This window comes from Diadema antillarum, unplaced genomic scaffold (assembly GCF_040938485.1).
Source record: "Diadema antillarum isolate AM-2024a unplaced genomic scaffold, OU_Dant_1.0 scf00000140, whole genome shotgun sequence".
Lineage (NCBI taxonomy): Eukaryota > Metazoa > Echinodermata > Echinoidea > Diadematoida > Diadematidae > Diadema > Diadema antillarum.
The window spans coordinates 1,315,115-1,338,152 of NW_027271029.1; the positions used below are offsets into that span (position 1 = coordinate 1,315,115).

At 39.3% G+C, this 23,038-nt stretch overlaps 1 protein-coding gene across 1 annotated transcript in view; it reads left to right on the forward strand.

Moving 5' to 3' along the window:
- LOC139721212 (laminin subunit alpha-1-like) overlaps window positions 1–23,038 on the forward strand; it is a 48,275-nt gene that overhangs the window by 13,465 nt on the left and 11,772 nt on the right. Inside the window, exons 16-36 of the mRNA XM_071632538.1 lie at window positions 337–627; window positions 1,519–1,724; window positions 2,653–2,779; window positions 3,394–3,535; window positions 3,922–4,102; window positions 4,477–4,670; window positions 5,429–5,716; window positions 7,205–7,357; window positions 7,892–8,148; window positions 8,382–8,702; window positions 9,289–9,438; window positions 10,435–10,531; window positions 11,692–11,932; window positions 12,401–12,645; window positions 13,355–13,480; window positions 14,022–14,210; window positions 14,825–15,257; window positions 16,128–16,278; window positions 19,963–20,154; window positions 21,974–22,091; window positions 22,418–22,524. Coding sequence (XP_071488639.1) covers window positions 337–627; window positions 1,519–1,724; window positions 2,653–2,779; window positions 3,394–3,535; window positions 3,922–4,102; window positions 4,477–4,670; window positions 5,429–5,716; window positions 7,205–7,357; window positions 7,892–8,148; window positions 8,382–8,702; window positions 9,289–9,438; window positions 10,435–10,531; window positions 11,692–11,932; window positions 12,401–12,645; window positions 13,355–13,480; window positions 14,022–14,210; window positions 14,825–15,257; window positions 16,128–16,278; window positions 19,963–20,154; window positions 21,974–22,091; window positions 22,418–22,524 — 4,209 coding nt within the window. The remainder of the gene's footprint in view (window positions 1–336; window positions 628–1,518; window positions 1,725–2,652; window positions 2,780–3,393; window positions 3,536–3,921; window positions 4,103–4,476; window positions 4,671–5,428; window positions 5,717–7,204; window positions 7,358–7,891; window positions 8,149–8,381; window positions 8,703–9,288; window positions 9,439–10,434; window positions 10,532–11,691; window positions 11,933–12,400; window positions 12,646–13,354; window positions 13,481–14,021; window positions 14,211–14,824; window positions 15,258–16,127; window positions 16,279–19,962; window positions 20,155–21,973; window positions 22,092–22,417; window positions 22,525–23,038) is intronic.

A 23,038-nucleotide genomic window follows, 5' to 3' on the forward strand; every position in this document is an offset into this window, starting at 1 on the left:
ACCATTTCAAAACCAATTTTCATCCAATAAATGTTGAATTCATCTTTGAATCACGTGCTCTTTCATATTTCATAGGAGATTTCTCATTATCTCACCAACAAATGTTAGAAACCTGAAGTTAGATCTCAACCAAAACTATATGATCCCTATAAGTAATATAGATGTTTATTTTCTTTGAAGCAACAGTGGTATCAAATCTAACCTATCATTTGAGTTCCATCGTGTAGTTTCTAGGCTGACAAGTGCCATATGTAACCTCTGACCTTTCAGTGAGTAAATACAGTGTACATGTGTTTTGGTTTCCTGCACTCTGTTATGTCACGTGTATGTATCCAGTACGTGGTACCAACCAACGAAGGGGCGGTAGATATGTGGGAGGTGTTCATCACCACCAGCACTCTGGAGCCCCTCCCTAACGTCACGGCAACCACCATTGATGATACGGAGTATGTGTCTGTGGTCCTGGATGCTGGCATTCAGGGAATGTGGAGACTTCCTCCCTCGGACTTTGTCGGAAACCTCCTGGGGATCTACAACCAGCTCTTGACCTTTGACCTTGTGTATTATTACGATGCATCTGGGACCTCGGCTGGTGCTGTAGCTTTGGAGGCCATGGTTACTATTCAGGTTAGTTTCCAGCTATTTGGACTACAGTGTATAGCTTTTGAATGTAAGTCTGTGTTCTATGCTGAGGAATTTGATTTTCCTGAGATTGAAATTACAGAGCTTGGTCGTATGGTAGCTGCATCATTTACCTTCTGTGGCTAACTTTTCATTATATCTGATATATCATTCTTTATCATTTCTTGAAAACTGACAAAATACAGACAAACACTGCCTTCAGACTAGTTTTTAACTATGAAATGATATACCTATAAATCTGTGCAAGCAGAAATATATTTGGTCATCATGTCTATAACTTACCATGGGTTAATTTGTAACTTACTGTGTATAGGTCCTGTTACTTTAGTGATGGAGTATTATTTGTGATGGTACAATAATACAAAACACAAATGAGTTTATGTTATCAAACCCAAGGAATTGCATGTTGTTTTAAAAGTGGAAAAGAGCATTTTACCACTGTTAACCTTTTGAACAGTTTAATCTTTAATATTACTTTTATTTAGTGAAAATTATGTGATGGATGGAGTTTATATGTCTTTCTTGTTTCTAAGAATTAAAGTATTCTGTAAAATCAAATTCAGTAGGCCTATGTACCTACAGTTACAGTCAAAGCTATTGCATGGTATATTAATTTTTGATTTCTGCTTATTAGGGTGATCCCTCTTTGCAATAATTTTCCTTCGACAGAATTGTCATCTTGCATCATAAACAGTTGAGGTGACTGAATATGCTTAACACCCATTGAAGTGTGAATGACATTGTTTGGTTAGTTTAACAAAATTTGCACATATATATACTCTCATGCATGTTTTTTTTTTGTGAAAGTATGTTTAATGTTAAATGTTCAATGTTAAATTAACTTGAATTTACCCCCCCCCCCCTTTATATTTCTAGAGTGGAAGTGAAGCTCTAGTGTACTCCTTAGGAACACTGGAGCCGGGTGATCAATCTCCCAAGTTTGTGGAAGTCAGTGAGAGATCGGGATGGGTTGTCCAGACGACTGGTCTAGCGCCCACCCGAGCGGAGTTCTTGACCATCCTCACTGACGTTACCAGCATCTTTGTGACCGCTTCACTCAGTACTGTGGGTCATGTCACAAGGTACGCGCATTTGACAGTCTTCCATCTTTGGAAACAAACTCTGTTGAAACATATATTGTATATCTCAAAACTATTTCCTCCTGTAACACAAGTGCACTGTTTATTGTATCTTGGGTTGGAATTGCTAAGTTTTTTCATGAATAGTGATAACACTTGTGGTTCTTGATCACAATTTCTAACACTCGTAAACATCCCATTTTGTGAAATATTACACGGGTGAAGATGAATAGGGTATACAGCATTCAGTTTACGATTTCAAGGTTTGACAGGCTGCTTGTTTCATGCATTCATCTCATGATGTTTTGTTTAGTAATCAAGTGGTCATCAATTTTTAGGGAAAAAAAAACCCCAATAATAGTTTTAAACTGTCTCATTTACTTACAAGTGGCAGAATTATGCACCTTGTGTTTCCTGAATGGTTGCAGGAGGAGGAAAGTCTGTTTATAATAACTAATAATAACTTCTCCTGCAGGTTGTTTAATCCCTCTTAAACATGATCATATTTAGGAAAGGTGACTAAGCCTTTGAATAATAAAGTCAATTTAATATTTTTTGTTGTCTTTCTTTGATATGACTTAAAGCTTTTATTTGAGTATTAATATCCCCAGTGCATTGCAATGAATGGCTGAGATGATTCAACACAATTGGACTGGTTACTAATGAACTGAAATTTTATGCACTTTGTTCAACATTGGTTGTCCCAGACATGCAAACCGCTTGCCTGAGGTTTTCACATGACATCGCAACAACAACAACAACTATTCACCCTTTAGATTCTCAAGAATTGACATGTATTGGTGGGAGCAGGGACATTATATGGCTCATTCCATGGCTCATCCACAGAGTTGAATACATTTATTGAACTTTTCCTCTGAGAGTTCTGTTTTTAATTTACATGGCACAACATTCTTTCTTTCTCTCTCTCCAGTATCGGCGATTTTTCTTACTACAAGGCCACATCACCTGACTCTCCAAACTACGATGCCTCTGCCCCCAGAGCTCTGGCCGTTGAGGAGTGCCAGTGTGGTCCTGAATATCAGGGGCTCTCGTGTGAGGTAGGTCAGAAAGTAGAGCCCATGTAGGGCAAGTCCTCATGAACGGAAATCAAAGTCAGCTCGTGAAAGGAGCAGCACACACGTGGGGCATTAATTTATTTTGAGTATGGCAGACTTCCCAGATTGAGGAAAAAGTGAAGCTGACATACCAGTCTGAAACACGAGGCTTTAAAATGGTGGGAAAAGGAACTTTCAAGCGTCATGTAGTATGATATGGCCCATCACAAAATGCAAAGATCTCGAAGTGTTCATGATCGTATGTGTAGACTAATGTATAGAGCATGAATGAAGTGAAGAAAAAAGATAAGTCTGCCAGGAGTGGACTCACTGTTTCTGTGATAAGATACATGCCATTTTTTCTCTCCTTTTCCTTTTTTGTTTGTTTGTCCCAAATTCTCACTCCTATTTTTGATCAAGATTTTGCATAATGGTCTGTGGATTATTGTAATTTTTTCCCCATGACGATATCTTGTCCTCACATAAAAACTTCCAAAGATGCCTTTTTATGTATACTAAGTACATCAGTTATCAAATCATTATTGTGGATTTGTTGCCATGGTAAAATCACTATGTCATTGTAACCATAATTCATTCATATGGTTTACCTTGTACAGGAGTGTGCTGAAGGCTATCGCAGAGAGAATGTTACGTCACATGACTTCTTCGGAACGTGTGTGGCATGTGACTGTAATGGGCACAGCTCTGCGTGTGATCCAACTACTGGGCAGTGTCTGGACTGCCAAGACAACACTGGAGGCAAGTTCTTTTAAGTCAAGGAACATTGTGATATAATCTATAATCCTTGTGTCTGTTTATTATGTTTTCAGTTTGAATACTCTGAGCTGCATGGTGGAACATGCTACTGGCATGTCGGATATCTTGTAAAAAGGAAGCTGTGACAAAATTATGGTTGAATGTGGAGCTCTAAATGCTTAAAGGAAGGTAAAATTCATGAGTTAGCAAACTTTCAACTGGGTTTGACATCCAACTTGTGGTATCATTTTGAAGTGCTCATACATTCTTCCTGTGTTTAGATCATGCTTTGTGTATGTTTGTGGTTTATGCGATACAACAATTTAATGGATATTAACTCACATGTAGACTCTTTTTGAATCCGCAAGAACTTTTTATAATTCCATCAGGTTTTAACTGTGAGGTTTGTCTGGATGGTTACTATGGTGATGCCACCCGTGGGACATCCGAGGACTGTCAGCCCTGCCCTTGTGGACCCCCCACTGCCCTCTCAAACCGCTGTGTCCAGCTCGCTCAAGTGGTCACCTGTCTGGAGTGTGCACCTGGACACCTCGGACCACTGTGTGATATGTAAGTAATATGAATGTGGATTATGTCTTTGTGTCTTCTTTGTGTTATGTGCATTTCAGGTTGCGTGAAGCCTGCCTGTCTAGAAACATATGTAAATATTTTGTTCAGTTTGTTCGTTCTTTTAATTTTTGTATTAACATATGTGTCGATATATATAAGATATTTGAGTGTTCACATACTGTGGCAGTGATGAGTTTGAATTGCTTGCTCAGTGAACGTTTCTGTATCTTCCCCAAGTCATGGACTTTAAGTTTAGGTACGTTTGCTGTTTCATATCTGTTTCTTTGTGTTTAGACTAATGATGAAATATTGATGACATAAATCAATTGTTATGAGGACTGAAATCTGTTCAAAATTCTGCTTGTGCATCTCAGGTGTGCTGACTTTTACTACGGGCAGCCCGAACTCCCCAATGGATTCTGCCAGATGTGTGATTGTAACGGAAACACAAACTCTTGCGATGGTGTGACGGGCGAATGCTTAAACTGCGGGTTTAGCACCACGGGCTTCAACTGCGAGCGGTGTCAGAACTTTACCTATGGCAATGCAAGTGTGCCAAATTGTCAAGGTGAGATTGGTGCAGGTTTAATGCTATGGATGTATTGCACCTGAGATTCAGAGGTTCAAAAGTACATGTATGATGTAGGCCTTTGTACACTCATAGCTCCAAGTTGTCAGCAGTTCAAGCTCTGTGACCACTAACTTGAGAATACAATAAAAGTTTGTGTATACATCAAAAACAAATCAAATATCCTATGAAACTTATTGAGCATAACATACAATTATTTCAGAATTACATGCAGTTAGTTAGTGGAAACCTTAAAGTAGCACAATTAGTAATCAAGGTTCATATCCTTAAAGACTCCTTGTCATAAAAAAAAAATCTAAATTTCCAATCAAATACTGACACAACATACAGGCAAGAATTAAAAATCAAACATGTACACGAGTCATAAGACTGTTTAAAAAAAATTATATATATATATATTTATATATATATATACAGTAAGTATACACCATGTATAATATTCAAGGGCTCTAGCCTACATAATATATATTGGTATGTACTAAATTGTATCTGTATTTCAGCAGCAAATAATGTTGTGTTTTTCAAATTTTGTTGAAAAGGTATGCTTACATATTTAGATGAGTCGAATCTCAAATTCTTCGATGTGTATATGACAATGATTGTTCTATTATTGAGTGGCTTCTGAAAATGTAAGCTGGCAGTACAGTATTCCCTTTTGATGATATTTCATGCTGGTCAGCCAAGTTAATTCAAGACTGTCGTAATCTTACATTTGTTGGAACTGTCTTTTCATTCAGGATGCAACTGTAGCCCTCAGGGGTCGACAGACCTCCTGTGCGATTCCGAGATGGGCCAGTGCCCCTGTCTGCCGGGGGTCACAGGTCGGCGGTGCGACAGCTGCCTGCCGAACTACTTCGGCTTCGGCGCGTCCGTCGGCTGCAGGGAGTGCGGCTGTAATGAGTTTGGATCCCTGGCCCTGCAGTGTGACGCCGTGGGGACCTGTAGCTGCCTGGCTGGAGTGCAAGGGACCAAGTGTGACAGATGTGAGGATGGGAGCTACGGGCTTCCAGACCAGCCATGCCTTGGTGAGTCTACCTGCCATAAAGTGTAATGACCTGATGAAGTACTAGTAAACCGCAATTTTCAATATGGTGCCAGAAATGGAAAATGTTGCTTCTTTTTTTTTTGTGATCAGAGATGATATTCCTCAATGTTCATCGTGTCCAGATTGATTATTGATATAAAGTGCACATTTATCATACATGTAGTTGCTCACCATTAAATCTCACGTTGTACAACAAAATGTAATTTTTGGTTGATTTTGCAAATCTGCACACTTCCAATTATCCAATTTCATGTTGTGTATTGCATTATTGGAAGATGTATTCCTTCTGAAGGCAGAGAGCCGGAAACTATAATATGTCTCATTCATGTTCATTAAAGCCACATTCATGTTTTTATGCAGTATATAGGCATACAGACAGTGTCTATACCTCTTGAGCTTGGTGGCTTGTGTTATATGTGACCCGCTACAACAAAAAGGTCCTAAAGTCGCGCACGGTCGAAGCCGTGAAAATATAGTTTGAAGTCAGTGCATCATAATTTGTCAAAACTTACGATTTTCTGATTTTGACATATTATTGGAGTCTGACATGTCTTCTATCATCTGTCGAAATTTTAAAGCAAAATGATGAAAGGAAAGTACAAAAAATAGCGTTTTTCTGGGCCACGTTTTTGGCGTTTCAACGAAGCAGAAACCGGTTCGAAAATTTGGATTGAGCGCCACAGATAGGCTCCGCCCATAACAACGACCGGAGTGATCTCATTGGTCAGTTTGCTGCTTGCCGCTAACTGAAGCGTGAAGCTCGCACACTGCCAAGTCGACTGGTGCGTGCGGGCGGGGTGCGCTATGCCCAACCGCTTCTCCTGGCATCCTGGTCACTGATTGGTCGGTGAGGAGACCGCCGACGCTGTGCTTGAATGAGCATTTCAGGGGTTGCTAGGGTTTACCTTCTATTGTCCGGAGGTGAAAATTGACTAGCGTGTCCCTTGATCGCGATTGCGTCGCAAGGAAAACTTTTAGGGCGCTTTTCTCGAAACAGTGATTTCCCATACGTCTCGACATGCTCTCTTTTAAACATCGATATCTCCGCAGCCGATTATTTTTATAATTATTGTTATATATCAATTTAAAGCAGAAAGATTAGGGAATTTTGTCATGCAATTTTCAAATAATCGACCTCACCCGACTTTAGGATCATTTTGTTGTAGCGGGTCACATATGCATTACTAATTCAGTAGTTTAGGTAGTCCCCACACAATGGAAGTTTTATTTACTTGCTTCCTCATAACTAGCACTGCAGATAGAGAAAAAATTGTGGTGATTTTCTAAACCTTTGAATAATATATCTGGTACTGGAGGATTAGCATCTTTGTACAGATGTAATCTTTGCACAGACTGAAAACTCAGTGTGCAGTTAAAGGGTTAATACCAAGCATCTCAAATGAGTATTTTAGGTAATATCAAGAAAATCGCTGCTATCTACAACCATTTTACTGTTGTGTTAATCCAGCCTGCAGCTGCAATGGTCTTGGGAGTGAGGGCGGGGCACAGGCAGTGTGTGATGTCTACACGGGTCAGTGCCCCTGTAAGGTTGGTGTCACGGGAAGGGTGTGTGACGAATGCCTGCCAGGTTTCATCAACTTCAGCTCCAACGGATGCACCAGTAAGTCATCTACCTACTTACGGTAAAGTTGGTCTAAGTCTGTCTGTTTCTTTGTTTTGTTTTGTTTTGTTTTTTCTAAAGTGGATTTATTCTGAAGTGGATTTATTCTTCAATGCCCCATTATCAGACCAATGTTATATGAGGCAAAGGTTTATGATATATGTGCCGCCTGCTGAATTTTTCCCTTCTTGAATATTCCTTTTTATATGCTGTTTATTAGTCATCAGTGATAACAGTTTGGAAATTTCATTTACATTGTATTGTTTTCAGTAATGGTGAAAAATAATTATCAGTGATGCTATTTGGTACTGAAATGCTGAAAAAATGCAGAAATAAAACCAAACCAAACCAATTAGTGAAAGCAATCAACCGGTTATGTGGATTGATGAAGTAATTCAGATGTGTAGAGAAACTATTGGAGGGCTTGATTTTAAATTTGTGTTATTCTGTCTTTGCCGGGATGCGAGGAAGCATACAACAACATGTAAGAAAGTTAAATGTAGTGATTTCCCCCTCTCAATCCCTATTTCTCAGAGTGTGACCAGTGTGTGGACACTCTGTACAACTCTACCGGGAGTCTGGAGTCCCTCCACACCAGTCTCCAGGCCCTGGGAAGCTCCATCCAGAATCTGCAGGAGAAAGATGCTGAGCTGCGCACCCTGGATCCCATCGTCATGACGACAAGCGACGCCCTGACAGTCCTGAGGGACGACTTTGCGCGTCTTGGGATGGAAGTGGCGGCGATTAACAGCGTGTCCTATGAGAGGAATGTCACACTGCTGGCTGAATTGGTAAGAAAAACTGTATAGACCTCAGATTTTGCCCTTGATGCTCTTTATAGATAGTCCTTTGTGTGTTCTGGGGGTCTTGCTCATATTCCTCATAATCGTGTTCCTTGTAAATCGTGTGATTGAATTTAACCTAAATTTACTTCCCAGCTAGAATAAATTGTAACACTGAAAAAGAATGGATTGAGCTGAACAAGATCGGTTTCCTTCACGTTAGAGAGTATTTGTCCTTGCAGGCAACCACCCTTTCAGCAACAGCAGAAGCTCTTGAGGGGCAGTCTGCCGTCCGGAGGGACCAGGTGACCGCCCTGTACGCAGCTGCCCAGCAGACTCGGGACAACGTCCTGTCGGCCAATGCCACCGTCCAGCGGTTCGTGGACACCCTTGGGACGTGGAACGACACGGCGGCCTTGCTAGTGGAGGACGCTGTGGCTATCGGGGAGAACGTGTCCGAGCTCTCGGTGGTGGAGCAGAGAAGGGTCATTCAGACGGAGCTGGGTCGGATCAGAAATGTCTCCCTCGATGCGGATGCACTCCTCGCTATGGTCATGACTCAAGTAAGGCCATCTTCTTTCATCAACTTGAGCTTATTCTATCACATTACAGAGAGAACTTACCCAAAAAAACTAGTCATGAATCAAATGGAATGCTTAGAAATAGATTAGTAGTAGATGGAAAATTGTGTCCATGCTAAAAGGTTTCTGTCATGTAAAATGGCATCCAGTTGTAATCTCATATGACCTTTTTGTAGTCAAGTGAGGGTAACATCTCATGAGGAGACCTCATCTCAGATTTTGGTCATTAGATATTGACATTTTCTCACTTCTTGAGACCAAAAACTGCCTTTCACTGTACAATTTAGATAGAAAAACGTGTATATGTCAACCTCAAATTAATATGAAAGTCATGTGGACTAATCCATCACGGAAAGCTGATTGACATTTGCAGTTCCAGTTTCATAGATTACACCCACACATCCGCTTCTGATGTATTTATTTCACCTTACATCGGTAGCCAAGACTCATAGTTTATATGAATACTATCATGCATAGCTTGATGGGTAATTTTCCTGTTTGGAGATGGTGCAAATGATGTTTTTTTTTTACCGAATGTCTTTGTTTGTTTGTTTGCTTGTTTCGTAAGGCTCTGGAATTGAATCGGCTGGTTGCCCTTGTGCTGTCTGCAGAAGCTCAGTTCCAGTCCACTAGACAGCTTGTAACGCTTACCCAGAATGCACTAGACTCAGTTGAAGCCACCTTGGAAGAGGCAGAGTCTTTCATGAATCTTTCTAGGGTCTGTATGAGAGTTCTTCTGTCTCACCACGTTTTGTATGTTCCCATTTTTTCTTTTTGCTTTGTGTTTTCCTTTTTTTTTAACACACAGAGATTAGAATCATGTAAATGTCAAGGTTATGATACAGTAGTGATAAACTGTCTATATCAGAATTATTTGTTCATACAGAGACTACAACTCTCCCGCTTTCGACGGGAGATCTCCCGCCGAAAGCCCATCTTTGCAAAATTTCCTGTTCTCCCGCTTGAGATTTAATTTCTCCCACCCTGGCTCTGTGTCTCCCGCTTGAAATGATTTCTTACTTAGTGTCAACGTATGTTGAAAAATAAGCCTTAGATAGCACGAGAGAGCATCCAGAACCCTACAACTTTGCGCTTCGCGCACAGTCAAGTTAGAGTCTCCCGTTCGCTAGGGGTTTCAGGCGGGAGAATCTCCAGATCAGAAGGTTCTTGGGGTTGGAGTCTCTGTTCATAGCTAGATTATTGTTTGTCATTACAAATGCGAAGAGAAAATGAATTAGGAAGTTTTCTTTTTGGGGGAGGGGGATCATTGCAAAGATTTTGGTACAGATTACACATTTGGAGACAATTTACTTTCAATTATTATGTCTGTAGGGGAATGCTATATCAATTCTTGCATCATATTTTTGTCAGCATAGGCTGCTTGACATGTTATAAGCTGTTTTCAGCATTACACATTCACTTCTTTTTTCTTTTTCTCTCTCTTTTTTTTTTTGGCTAATGAAAAGGGTGAATAATGATAAACAAACCAGCTAATTAAGAACTGATAAATGAAGACTTAAGATGCAGACAGTAATGAGCAGGTATACACAACACAGTTGCGGTGGATAAACCTGGAAATCAGATCTGTGACATTAGCCATTTATCAATTTGTGACATTAGAATATTTGAAGGCACACAAAGGTGTTTAATTTGTTTTGGATAATCTCTGTATATTAATAACTCTGTATTTCTCGTTTTATGCGATATCTACCAGACTGACCAAGCATACAGCAATAGGCTGCTCTCGGAGGCAGAGGCCTTTTTGAATGGAGTCGTCCTTTCTTTGGCCCAAAGTGTACAAGCCATTACTGGTGAGGATCTTGCTATTTTTGCATTATCATAAATGATTACTTTGATCTTTATTGTTAAAACTGCTCTTTCTCTTCTTCTTCTTATTCCTGTATTCTAATTATCATTCCTCTTGTTATATCACAATTTTTGTTATCTCTGTCATTATCATCATTATCATTACCATTTGCCACTATCATATTATGCAAACACAAGCATAAGTCAAAACAAACTATGAGAAACTGATCAAAATGTGTGCCATGTTGTGCATGCACTCTGGAGAATCTGCAGGGAAAAGAAGGGTTGATTACTTTTATGCATTTGGTCTTGAGAAACTCCTTCCATTTTACCGCTGTAAGTGACTTCAAAATGTTTCTTGAGACCAACCAGTGAATTATCCCCTGGTCTACCCTTTCGTGCCTCAATGGTGCATCATTTAAGACCTGGACAGCAGCTGTTATGCTGATTGTAAGTAGCCTCAATGTTAATGTCAGTGACCAAGTGAAAGCAACTATGCAGCAGTCAATTGAGATATATGAATATTTGAGTCATTACTACAATAATTGTGATTACGGCCACTTTTAGTCACTGTAAACCCCCTTATGGATATTGGTACCGGGATGGTCTTAATAACAAGGCAAGAGATGTTTTCAGTGTTGCTTGGGTGTGGTGGTAGTGATCACTGAAGAAGACAACAACCAACTGCCCCCCCTATCCCCTCAAAGAGGAAGGATTCTCTTCAACACATTCGATCATAGATGATGATATTCATAGCATGACGTATTATTTCAGGGATAACCCTTGAAATGTATGCCATAATGCATATTTCAATCAAGAGTCGCAATGTCAAAAATAATCATAATACGTATGACATATGGTTTTGGACGGGCTGATTTTGCTACAACAGGCATTTCACATAGACACCTGCCCGAGTATACTCAGGACTAGTCTTTAATGGGTTAATAATTGTAATGTGTCATTAATGTATCAAATGATGTGACAGAGAACTCAAGTCCGATTTGAAATGTCAGATATACAGACACAGGGTGCTCAGTGAACCACTCGCCATGTCAAGAATGTCAGTACACAGAACTTTTGAAAAAAATTATATTATGTCACTCAGAAGTTTACTTTACAGGTGGAACTCACTTGATCAATACATTGCTTTGTTTTCTTGTGCCAGATGCTGACCAAACCCTTCAGGAAGCCAACCTGATCTACCTTGGAAGCTCCCAGGGTAATGCAGCCCTCCCACTGGACGATGGGATTGACCAGCGGGGCGTGAATGGCTGGGTGGCCGGCAGCCTGCGGGTCACGGGTCGCCTGGGTGATGTCCAAGCCCTCCAGGCTAACTTGGAGCTGACCGTCACGACGGCCGAGCTGAGGGTGATAGCCCTGTCTGACCAGGCTCAGCAGTCGATCAGGTAAGATCAAGGATGGTGTCATTCTTGATTGGATGGGAAATTGGTAAAAATCAACTTATGATGCGAAAACTGATTTGGGTTTGATGTTATTCGATCTGATATGATGTCTGCATTTTGCCTGCAAACAAAACATCAAAATGTATGATAATATGCTTTGATAAATAGAAATTGAATGAAGGGGAGTGTAATCTTGTACAATCATAACATTTTATATCAATAAACCAATGAAGTATATACCTTTATAATCGTGAAAAAATTAGAGGATTGAAGTAATTGCTATTGATTAAAGAAAAAATGCAGGAGGCATGCATCTTAAGCTGTAGTTTCAGCAGTACTATGTACATATGTTAACATACCTTAGCATTATTTAAACTTTTAGTGTACATTCCTAGGCCATAAGGTCAACCGTATTTTCATGCACATCTTGATTCAATTCTACTTGTTGTCTCCACTTTACCCTTCCTCCAGTATTTTTGAGAGTGCCCAACCGGTCGGCCGCCTGGCCGTAGCTGCCGTCCAGAACTATCGTGATGTTGTCGACACCGTCGACGAGGCCCGCTCCACTGTCCAGAATGCCAGCAGCACACTGACCGCCGCCCAGGAGAGTCTGTCCAGCCGCGGTCTGGCCGCACTCACCGCGGATGCTCAGTCATCCAGACAGGCTAGCACTGACCTACTTGCAACAATAGAGGGCAGTGCGGTGGATACGCAAGGTAAATATGTGCGACTCTGAGGCGTAATGACGAATGCACATTAGAGAACGTTGATTCACTTCTAGTCTTTTCCCCCTATTTGTATTCAAAATCACTATGATCCTGGTGCTGTTAGAATGCTTCTAATAGAGTCATAATAAATTGGAAAATATCTTAATTCGAAAACATGAAACAAGCATCATGGCTTTGATAGTGTAGAAGGTGGAAAAAGTCACAAAACTGTGATTCAATGTTTATCTTAAAATCAAATATTTGACAAGAAGTAAATTCGTATTGACCCATCATAGAATATTTCTCAGTATTCTAAAGTACTAGTACATGTGCCAGATGTTTAAAAAAGCAAGCTTGCTGTCCTACTCCCCCCCTCCCCCCCTCCCCCCCCCCCCACCCCTCGGGTTAATAAGATATAGGACACGATAGATGTTTAATAGATACAGGCCCTATTGAAATGAGATTCTACAGTTTTGCAAGTTCTCTGTATGTCTATGTCTGGGTAGTTGATTGTCGTATTGCTTCAAATTGCATACATTGTACAATGTGATTTTGATCATTTTGCTCCTTTGTGTATTCTGAATGATATTTTAACGGCTAAAGAGATACAATTTGATGACTTTTCTATATGATATCAATCCAGCAAGTTCCTGAAAAGTAAGATGAGACAAAGTTTTAATTTCTGTTCCCATCGTCTATATATTCCCTGGATGTATAGGTCTTCTGAGCCAGCTCAATTCATCCAGCGAAACGCTTCAGGATGCCATCGGAGCGTGGGATGGCGTCCGCGACCAGGTCAGAAGTCTGGTCACAGAGGTCAATGCGCTTTACACCGTAGCTCAAGGTCAGAGCAGACTCTCACCTCTTGTGAATATTCTTATGTTCTCACTTTTATCATAAAGTTACACAGTTTTGTAGATTAGATTGGTCAAATTTGTCATATTGTTCATATTGATGAAATTGATCCTATTGAAGGTGACCTTGTGACACATGAAAATACATGGTGTCAAGAAACTATGGTCAACTGGCACTGGATGGCCAAATACTTTTGTTCAACTTAAAACCTTTGCAAAGCAATTGTCTACTGGTCTGATATACTGCAGGAAGTGGTTTCTTCTCCACAAAATCTCCCATTGCGGGTGCTTGATGGAGTCAAATTTATCTATGTATCGATGTTACATGGTGGCATCATTTAGATTTTCGCTGCGTTTATGCCAGTAAAGCTGTCATTTTAGGTAGGGTTAAGCAATTGGTGTGAAACAACCCCTTAATATGCATTTTATCACCAGTTGGGGCTGCTACACATGTTTTTGTGACTTCAAAGTATTAAGTGCAAAGTTTGTGAATGATGGCTTATGATATTTTTATTTTCTCCTTCATTTTAGATCCAGGCATTCAGCCCGTCATAGATGCTGGGATGGAGGAGGCTAACCAAACCTTAGAGAATGCGGCAGAGATCCTGGCAGCTGCCACCTTACTTCAGCAGAGTCTTGACCGGGATGAGAGAGGCATCATCTTTGTTCAAGACAGCGTCGACAATGCAACCACAATCCTTGCCAACCTACCAGACCAGGGTAAATCTAGTGGTTAATTCCATAAATATGTTTCTTTATACTTGAAGTCGTGATGCTTGAATCTTTTGCTTGGTTTGTTTGAACTGTGATAAATTTCGACACATATACATTTCTGGAATAATGAAGTAATTGCTTGCCAAGGAAAGTTCTTATGTGCAGGACATGCATGTATGAACCTTTGCTGGATTTAACAGAAATCATGAGCTGAAGAAAGATTCAGATCTTGTAGACATGAGTAAAATGATAATGAAAGCAATTACAAAATAACATTTGCTGGAGTAGAAAATGGTGTAAGGCAACTACACTAGAGAAACATAAGAGTGCAAGTTTTAGGCTGATAGAAAGATATTCAAATAAAATCAGTACAATTTGTGCCACAAATGAACAAAAATTTCACATACATCATACACTGTATATGCACTTTTCTTGCTGCATTAAAGATATGCTCATCTACTTCATATCCCAAAGGAGGACGTTATAATATAAATTGGTTTATTTATGAATGTACAATATGTATTGTGAAGGTTACTGGTATTTAATCTTTCAGTATCAGATAGTGAAGTTATGGTTCAGGGTTTGAAGCTCTCAATGTGCTTGTGATCACTTTTGTATAGTCACCCAAGTTGAAACCAACATCCAAACTCTGAGCACGAGTGTTGATACGCTGACCGAGTTGCAGAATGTGACCGCTACCCTCCGCTCGGACATCAACGACAAGATCGCCGGACTTCGCGAGAAGCTGCGCCTCGCCCAGAACTCCATTGCCGATTCCAGCCAGCCCGTGCGGTTTGCCGGCCAGAGCTCGCTGTCCATCGTCCAGTCGGTGGACACGCTGGCCCTCTACAATGCCATTGAGCTGGACGTCAGGCCAGACCAGCGGGACGGTCTCGTCTTCTTCATGGAGAATCCGGCTGGAGAGTCCTTCATGAGCATCGAGATCATCGCCAGCCGCATCAACTTTCGGTTCAGCGTCAGCCAAGACGTGGTGACCGTCGCCAGCCCCATTGATGTGTGCTGTGGTGACTGGTATCACGTTCTGGCCACACGGTATGTATCCACGTGCATTTCCCTGATTATTCCAGGAAATTTGTTCAGCAACGTTCTCATGATCTGATGAATGTAGTCGCTTTGTGTACTGTGTACCCATCCATGCATATTAAAGGACAAGTTCACCTTCATAGACATGTGGGTTGAGTGAATGCAGCAATATTAGTCGAACACATCAGTGAGAGTTTGAGCAAAATCGGACAATACGTTAAAAAGTTATGAATTTTTGAAGTTTCTGCTCAGTCACGGCTGGATGAAAAGACTACTATGGCTTGTGATGTCACATGAGTACAACGATATAAAGAAAGAATAAAGAAAATTCAACATATTTCCATTTTTCTCGCATAACAAAAGAACACTCGGCTTCTCTCTTTCAGAAGGCAGGGGGAATAATATTACCCTTAACATATGTCAGTAGCAAGTCGAAGAACTGTGCACTTTATTCAAAAAGTAAAGTTTTGTGAAATTCTCTTTTTATTTTCCTTATATAGTTGTACGCATGTGACATCATACACTGTAGTAGTCTTCTCTTCCAGCAGTGACTGCGCAGATACTTAAAATTTTCATAACTTTTGAACGGATTGTCCAATTTTCCTCAAACTTTCACTGATGTGTTCTACTAATATTGCTGCATTCTCTCAATCCTTATGTAAATGAAGGTGGACTTGTCCTTTAACATCCAATGTCTTATTAACCTTACAGTTTTCACGACAGAGATGACCATGGTGGCTAAAAGTATCTTATGCTAAGACACAATGGAAAGGCAAGACTTGAACCGTGAACCTTCTCATTGAAAGGGCAGTACCTAGTCCACTGGATCACGACACTTTTACCTGACTGCATCATCATGTTTGTCATTTTCCGAAACAGATACGCAGATGGAGGAGAACTGACAGTGACCCTCCTGTCCACCGGTGGCTCATCCAGCAACTATGAAAGAAGCTTCTCAGTTTACGAGAGATTCATGCAGTTCCAGTCAGACACTACCTTCTATGTAGGGGGCATACCAAGTGACTATGAGGTAAAGAAAATAATTATTTTTTTTCTTTTTTTTTTCTTCAGGTGACAAAGATTGAAGATGAAGCTTAAAATGAAAAGTGAATGTAGATCAGTCCAGTTTAAGGAAGTGCACCATTTCTTACACAGCTTGTGTTTTATCTTAATTTGTGTTGAAGCACTTTAATGGTCTGCATGCACCCATTTTGAGGAAATGTTGTATTTCATGTACATATAATTTACACTTGAAAATATTTCCAGTAAAATAGACAAGGTAAAATACAAAAAAGAAAAGAAAGAAAGCCAAACACACCCTGATTGGCAGGATATATATTCATCAGCTATCAAGGACCATCAGTTTATTTTTGGTGGATTCTAACTCTGAACTACAATGTCTACCCTTTGCTGTGTATTATTGTCTGTGTTAGTGTTTTACCATCCATCCATGCACCACGCAGTCCCATGAGTAACCACTATGTAATTATCAGTAAAACAGACACTCACATTATTCATTTGATATGTTACAGCAGAGAAGAAGGGCTATGATACTAATATGTCTTTCATGCATTGTACCACACTGCGATCACATTCTTTTAACATTACGATGTATGTGCCATATTCCATCTTAACCCTGGACACTCTTTTAAGTAATCATAACTGTGTGTATATAGGTTTGTGACTAATTCATTTACTACAGTATTGTTATGTTCCCAAAATCCTTTCCATAACAACAAAGTTTTGAAATCTGATGCACAATCCTCATTGCATGTTGTGTGTTTAACCTTTGTCCCATCTAATCTAGCCTGGCACTGCCCGTGATCTTCTCAGCGAGGTACCAAAGTTTCTGTATTCTTGTATAGCACCCTAGATATTGTCTTCTCCAATTTGCAGTTCTGGCTGAGTTGTATTCAAATTCTTATTTACATTGTTTTAATGTCATTAGGTTACTCAACCAAAGGCATTTTTGGATTGATTTTTTTTTGGACAGTAATTGCATTCAAATTATGATTGTAATCTTAGCACATCCAGACTCCCTTCAGGAGATATGACTTTATTTTGTGAAAAAAAAAGATATATATAATATATATATATATATATATATATATATATATATATATATATATATATATATTATATGTACTGTAAAAGTGGAAATTTTCGCAGTGTTGAAATTTTCGTGCATTTTGCGCAACTAGAAACTAGCGCGAAAATAAAAGCATGCGAATAGTTTTGCTTGCCATATGTTCCTGTATATACTGTCTTGATTCCGCGGAATTAAAAACATGCGAAACTCTTCTTACCGGGCCGAGCGTGAAAAATTAGTCGCGCGAAAATATTCACTTTTACAGTATTGCAGACTGTATAAGCTGGTTGGTATTCTTATTCACTCCAAGCTGTTTGTATTTAATAGCATTTTTCTACTGCAAAAGCAATCAAAGCTTATGATAGCTGTTGTATTTTTCAAAGCAATGGCAGTCAGAACTGTTAGTGCCCTCTTGTATTTCAATCTGTACCTCTGATTGAAAAATTCAACCAGCCCCTCAAATTTGACATGATATGGTATAGAGTTAATTTTTCGAGATACTATCTCTCTCTCACTGTCTTTACGCTCTTCCAAACAATTGCAAAAAAGTAGATAGTGAAATTCTGTCTTTTGAGTTACACTGTTTGCAAAACAGCAGCAAGAGCTTGGAATAAAGAAGAAATATTTTCTGTGTGTATTCTCTTCAAATCTTCAAATTGTAGAATCAACAGCGATGTGATCAATATCTAAATGCCTTCTAGCTTGTGCAAATCTTGTGAAGTATTTGTTGAAGCTGCAAAGAAGCACTTAAGTTGTGATTGTCGGTTTCTCCCAGATGCAGTTACAAGTTGGATTAGTAATTATTGCAATAGTTCCTTCTCTCTGGATTTGATGTTCTAGTTTATATATTTGTTCTGCTGAAAAATGATGCAAATGTACATGTATGTGAATGTGAAATGTATAGATCCCCTGTAAAGCTGTGTATGATTAAATGTACATATATCATACTGAGCTCAATACGCAAGAGTGACTGAGACTGTGTGCTTAAATAGAAATATAGAAATATGTATTTTAGAATATGCAATTTATTACTGCCTCACACCGAAGGCTTCTTTTAAATTTGTGTGATTTATTTGAGTTGCTATATATGGTAATCAGAGTTTTAAAATTGTTCCTGTGTTTAATTTCATATTCTGTGATATTAAAATATTATTTGCTTACATATTAATTTTTATGGTTTCTCTCTATGCTTGTTGCTGTTATTCAAATTTTGTTTGCCAGGATGCTGAAGCAATTGAGGTATCTAAAGTAGCGGACATTCTGTCAATGTTTCCATACATTTCTTGCATCATTCAAGTTACTTCCCCTTTGAATCTGTTAACCCACTCCCACACACTTGACCCCTTTCAACTCTCATTTAGATTCACCCTCAAAGTATCCCAGCTCTGCATTTCGGTGGTAGAATACAGAAAATTTGGCAAAATTCACTTCTAAAGAAGCTGTTTATAAATTCACATATTTCAGCAACATATTTTTTTTTTGGTATGTTAAGAACCCAGTAAAGAATTTAGAAACTTGCAATAGAATATGTTATATATTCCAGCAGGTAATAACAAATATGTATAGTTTATATTGCAGAATTTTGATGAAGGCATAGTTTCCATATATTAGTTTTAGCTGCATGTTTTATTTTGTGCGTAGACTACTTGTCCCACTTTCAATCCATTTAGAGGAGAACCAGATATTTTCATGAGGTTGCTGTGTGAGGTTGTAAATGATTTTTATTGTCAATGTAGAAGCAGACATTCAAGATAAAGTTCATAGCTGTAGCAACCTTGAAATGTCTGTCCCATCCCCTGTGACTCATGAAGAAAGAATATGATTTTCCCTTATAAATTAGCTAGTTTATTTATTTTTGATGTGCACTTTGAAATGACGTTTCTTTCACCACAATGTTCAACTCTTGACAGTCTGTGGGGGAACTGAAATCAAAGCAATTGATTGAGAACATCATGAGACAATTCCTTTTGAGTCCCATTTTAGGTGGTTATTTTGAAGAAAGACCATGATTGTAAATTTCATCACTGACAAAATATAGACAGTGACGTGTATTCATGAAATAACACCTTATCCTTTTATACATCTTATGAAAATATTTCCTTCCATCATCGAAAAATGGATTCATCGCATGCATAAGCTAAAGTACATAAGCAAAATCTGCAGATAGATAAGAACTGCCTACCAGCAAAGTCATGAATGGTTATGCAATTAAATTTGCATGTGAGCTACCAAAGGTTCAGATACATGTACAATAGAATATTTCGAAAATGTATTCAATACAAATAAGTGCAAAAGTTATTGAAGTAATCTTTTTAATTTCTTTATTCATGAGACAGACACTTATAAATTTGATTCAAACAAGGTTGCTCTCCCATTTGTACATCTTCAAATTAGTATCGATTTTGATTCTGCCAGTAAGCTTTTACACCTTCATATTGTTTCCTCCACTCATATTTAGTATCGTGATATTATGCATATCACCATCAACCAGCATGGAGCAAATGCAGATGTGTAGCTCAAAACTCTGTCATTCTGCCAGATATTTCCAAACTTTACCCCCTTTTTATTTCTTTACCGTGATACACATCATTTATGAGTGATCTCCTTCCATCTATCTTTGCACAGACTGATAAGATTTTGAGTCGAGACTTTGAAGGTTGCATTTCGGGAGTGACCTTTGACGGTCAAGAGCTGGACCTCTGGCGGCCTGATGCCCAGGAAGGGTCTGCCTCCTGTTGTCCCACCCCAGTGATTCCCGAGGAGCCAATGCCAAGCTATGTTCCTGGTGTCAGCTTTGATGGGTTCGGTTACTACCAGGTTTGTTATGGATTATGAAGTATATTGAATTTGCTGCATATTGGGTAGATTTTGTGAGTCAACTGATAGGCTATTTATGGAAACATTTTCTCCCGTAACAGAAGTGAAATATATCGTCTCAAAGATTGGAGAACATTATCTTCTCTCTTGATAAATTCTTTCTTTGCATTCGTCGAGGTCTGCAATGACAAATTGAACCACTTGAAAGATTGTCTGGCAATTTTCCCATTTGCAAAATAATTAATTTGTGAAATGTGTGACATATACAATACATTATGCTACTTAAGGATGTCAAGAATTGCATATTTGATAGTTTCCACATACACCTGTACTGCTTCCTTTGTTCTGTAAAGACCATCCTTTATTGCTTTCTTTACAATACTGTTTCGTGATACTCTTTTACTGTTGACGCTTGTTGTTGGCATCCATCTGTCTGTATTCTCAACAAATGTTACTATGTTCTTTCAACTAACTACTCTGATAGCAACCATCTTGTTGAGAAATTGAGTAGACGGGAATTTTTAAATTTTCACTCTATGTATATTTAAAGGAAAGATATTGAAATGGCTTCTTTTCTAAAAAAAATAAATGGAAGAAAAAAAAAACAGGGGAAGTTGTATGAATGCTTTGCTGGATGTAAAACCTAAGATTATGTTATTATGTTCATGTCATCTTTTTGTCCCCGCCGAACGAGTTCGAGCAGGGGACTATGAAACGGGCTCCGTACGTGTGTGTGTCCGTGTGTCCGTCTGTCTGTCCGTCTGTCTGTCCGTCCGTCTGTGCGTCCGTGTGTGATCAAAATGTTCAAAATGCTACTCCTTCGCCATTTCTAACCCGATTTTGATTCTGTTTGCTTTATATGATAGCACTACATGGGAGCTTTGAAACTTCTATACAGAATTTCAGTTGTGACCTTTGACCTTGACCTTTGACCTATATTGTACATTTTGCTTCAAAATGCTACTCCTTCGCCATTTCTAACCCGATTTTGATTCCGTTTGCTATATGTGATGGCACTAGGTGAGGGCTTCAAAACTTCTACACAGAATTTTGACCTTTGACTTCTTTGACCTTTGACCTTGATTTTTGACCTATATTGTACATTTTGCTACAAAATGCTACTCCTTCGCCATTTGTAACCCGATTTCAATTCCGTTTGCTTTAAGTGATGGCACTAGGTGAGGGCTTCAAAACTTCTACACAGAATTTTGACCTTTGACTTCTTTGACCTCTGACCTTGATTTTTTACCTTTATTGTACATTGGCTACAAAATGCTACTCCTTCGCCATTTCTAACCCGATTTCGATTCCGTTTGCTTTATGTGATGGCACTAGGTGAGGGCTTCAAAACTTCTACATAGAATTTTGACCTTTGACTTCTTTGACCTTTGACCTTGATCTATTTACCTATATTGTACATTTTGCTACTAAATGCTACTTCGGCGGGGACATATATTACGCACCGCGTAATTTCTACTTTTCCTTGTTTTATTGGGTTTTGTTTTGGTCCATTTTACAAGAGTGTTATGTAATTGTGTATACTAGAAAAAAAAGGTTTTTTGTGCAGTTGATCTGTTATGCTTGGTCATCTAAGATGAATTTTTTGTGTTTTTGAGTTCACTGACTGTCAATATATTTAGCAGTAGTGTAAATTCATGTGAACAAAATCGAATAAACAAGACACTTTTGTGTCTTTCCTTTCTATTCAGTTTCACATCATACAAGATGTAATGATATATCCACATTACAAAGCCTTCCCCAAATGCTGTTATGAAATGTGCCATGCATGCTGTTCTTCATGTTTGCATGATTTTCCCAGGTTGCAAAGGGTGACTTTGATGTGCGGGATCAAGCCAGGATTTCTCTGGAGTTCCGCACGGTGCTGAGGGACGGTGTTCTCTTCATCGTCACGCGGCCAGATCTCATCTCATACATTGGTACGTTCGGCTGCCCCTTTTCATTGGACATCTTCTTCCCTTTTTAATTCATGATGTATAGCAAATCAAGTTTTATCCATTTCCCTTTTTGCTAGTGCTATGACACAGTGTGTTTGATGCCATCTTGGTGCTTATATTCTTTTAGATTTGGCAAAAATTTATTTGAAATGTGTGCTCTGTAAGAGTAAATTACAAATGGTATCCAAGGATTAACCAGTATGAAATTTATTGTTCTTGCAAACCATCAGTCCAACTGATTCAAAAGATTTACTGTTCAATGTCTCCATGTCTGAATGTTGCAAAAACTTTTCTGACCCATGGAATAGGTATCTTCATGGTGGATGGGCGCGTGACCTTTGAGATGAACACTGCCGGTAATGCGAGGTACTCAGTACCCACTTTAAGAACGTACGATGACGGACACTGGTATCAGGTGAGCAAATGCTGTAGTAAAGTGACAAAAAGATTTATGTTCTGTCATGACCAGCTACATGCATTAACTATGTTTACTCAGTCATGCTGTCATCACAGATGTCTATCAAATTAGCCGCTAGCGACAAGTTACGTTCACACAGTGCTTACCATGGATGATAGGACGTATAGTTTAGCTAACAACAAAGTATGCTTGATGATATGAGGACGTGCAATGCATTGGCTACAATAACCCCTATTTCATGCTTACCAAGCTTTTGTGCATGGGTGTTGATTTACTGAAAGTATTCCAGTGCTCAGAGGGCAAGTGTTACCCGTGGACTTGTTAATTCTCGGTATCGCCAATGCGCAGAAAACTTCTGCGCACCCTAAAGAGTCCTGTCACAGATGCACTGTGGGATTCCTTGGTGCCATTGTCGCTTCTGGTTGTCTTGCACGCGCCGCAGTTCCAGAAATGAGGAAGACTCTTGATAGTGGCTGGTGTATGCGGTGACTGTAGAGAACTCCTGAATGGA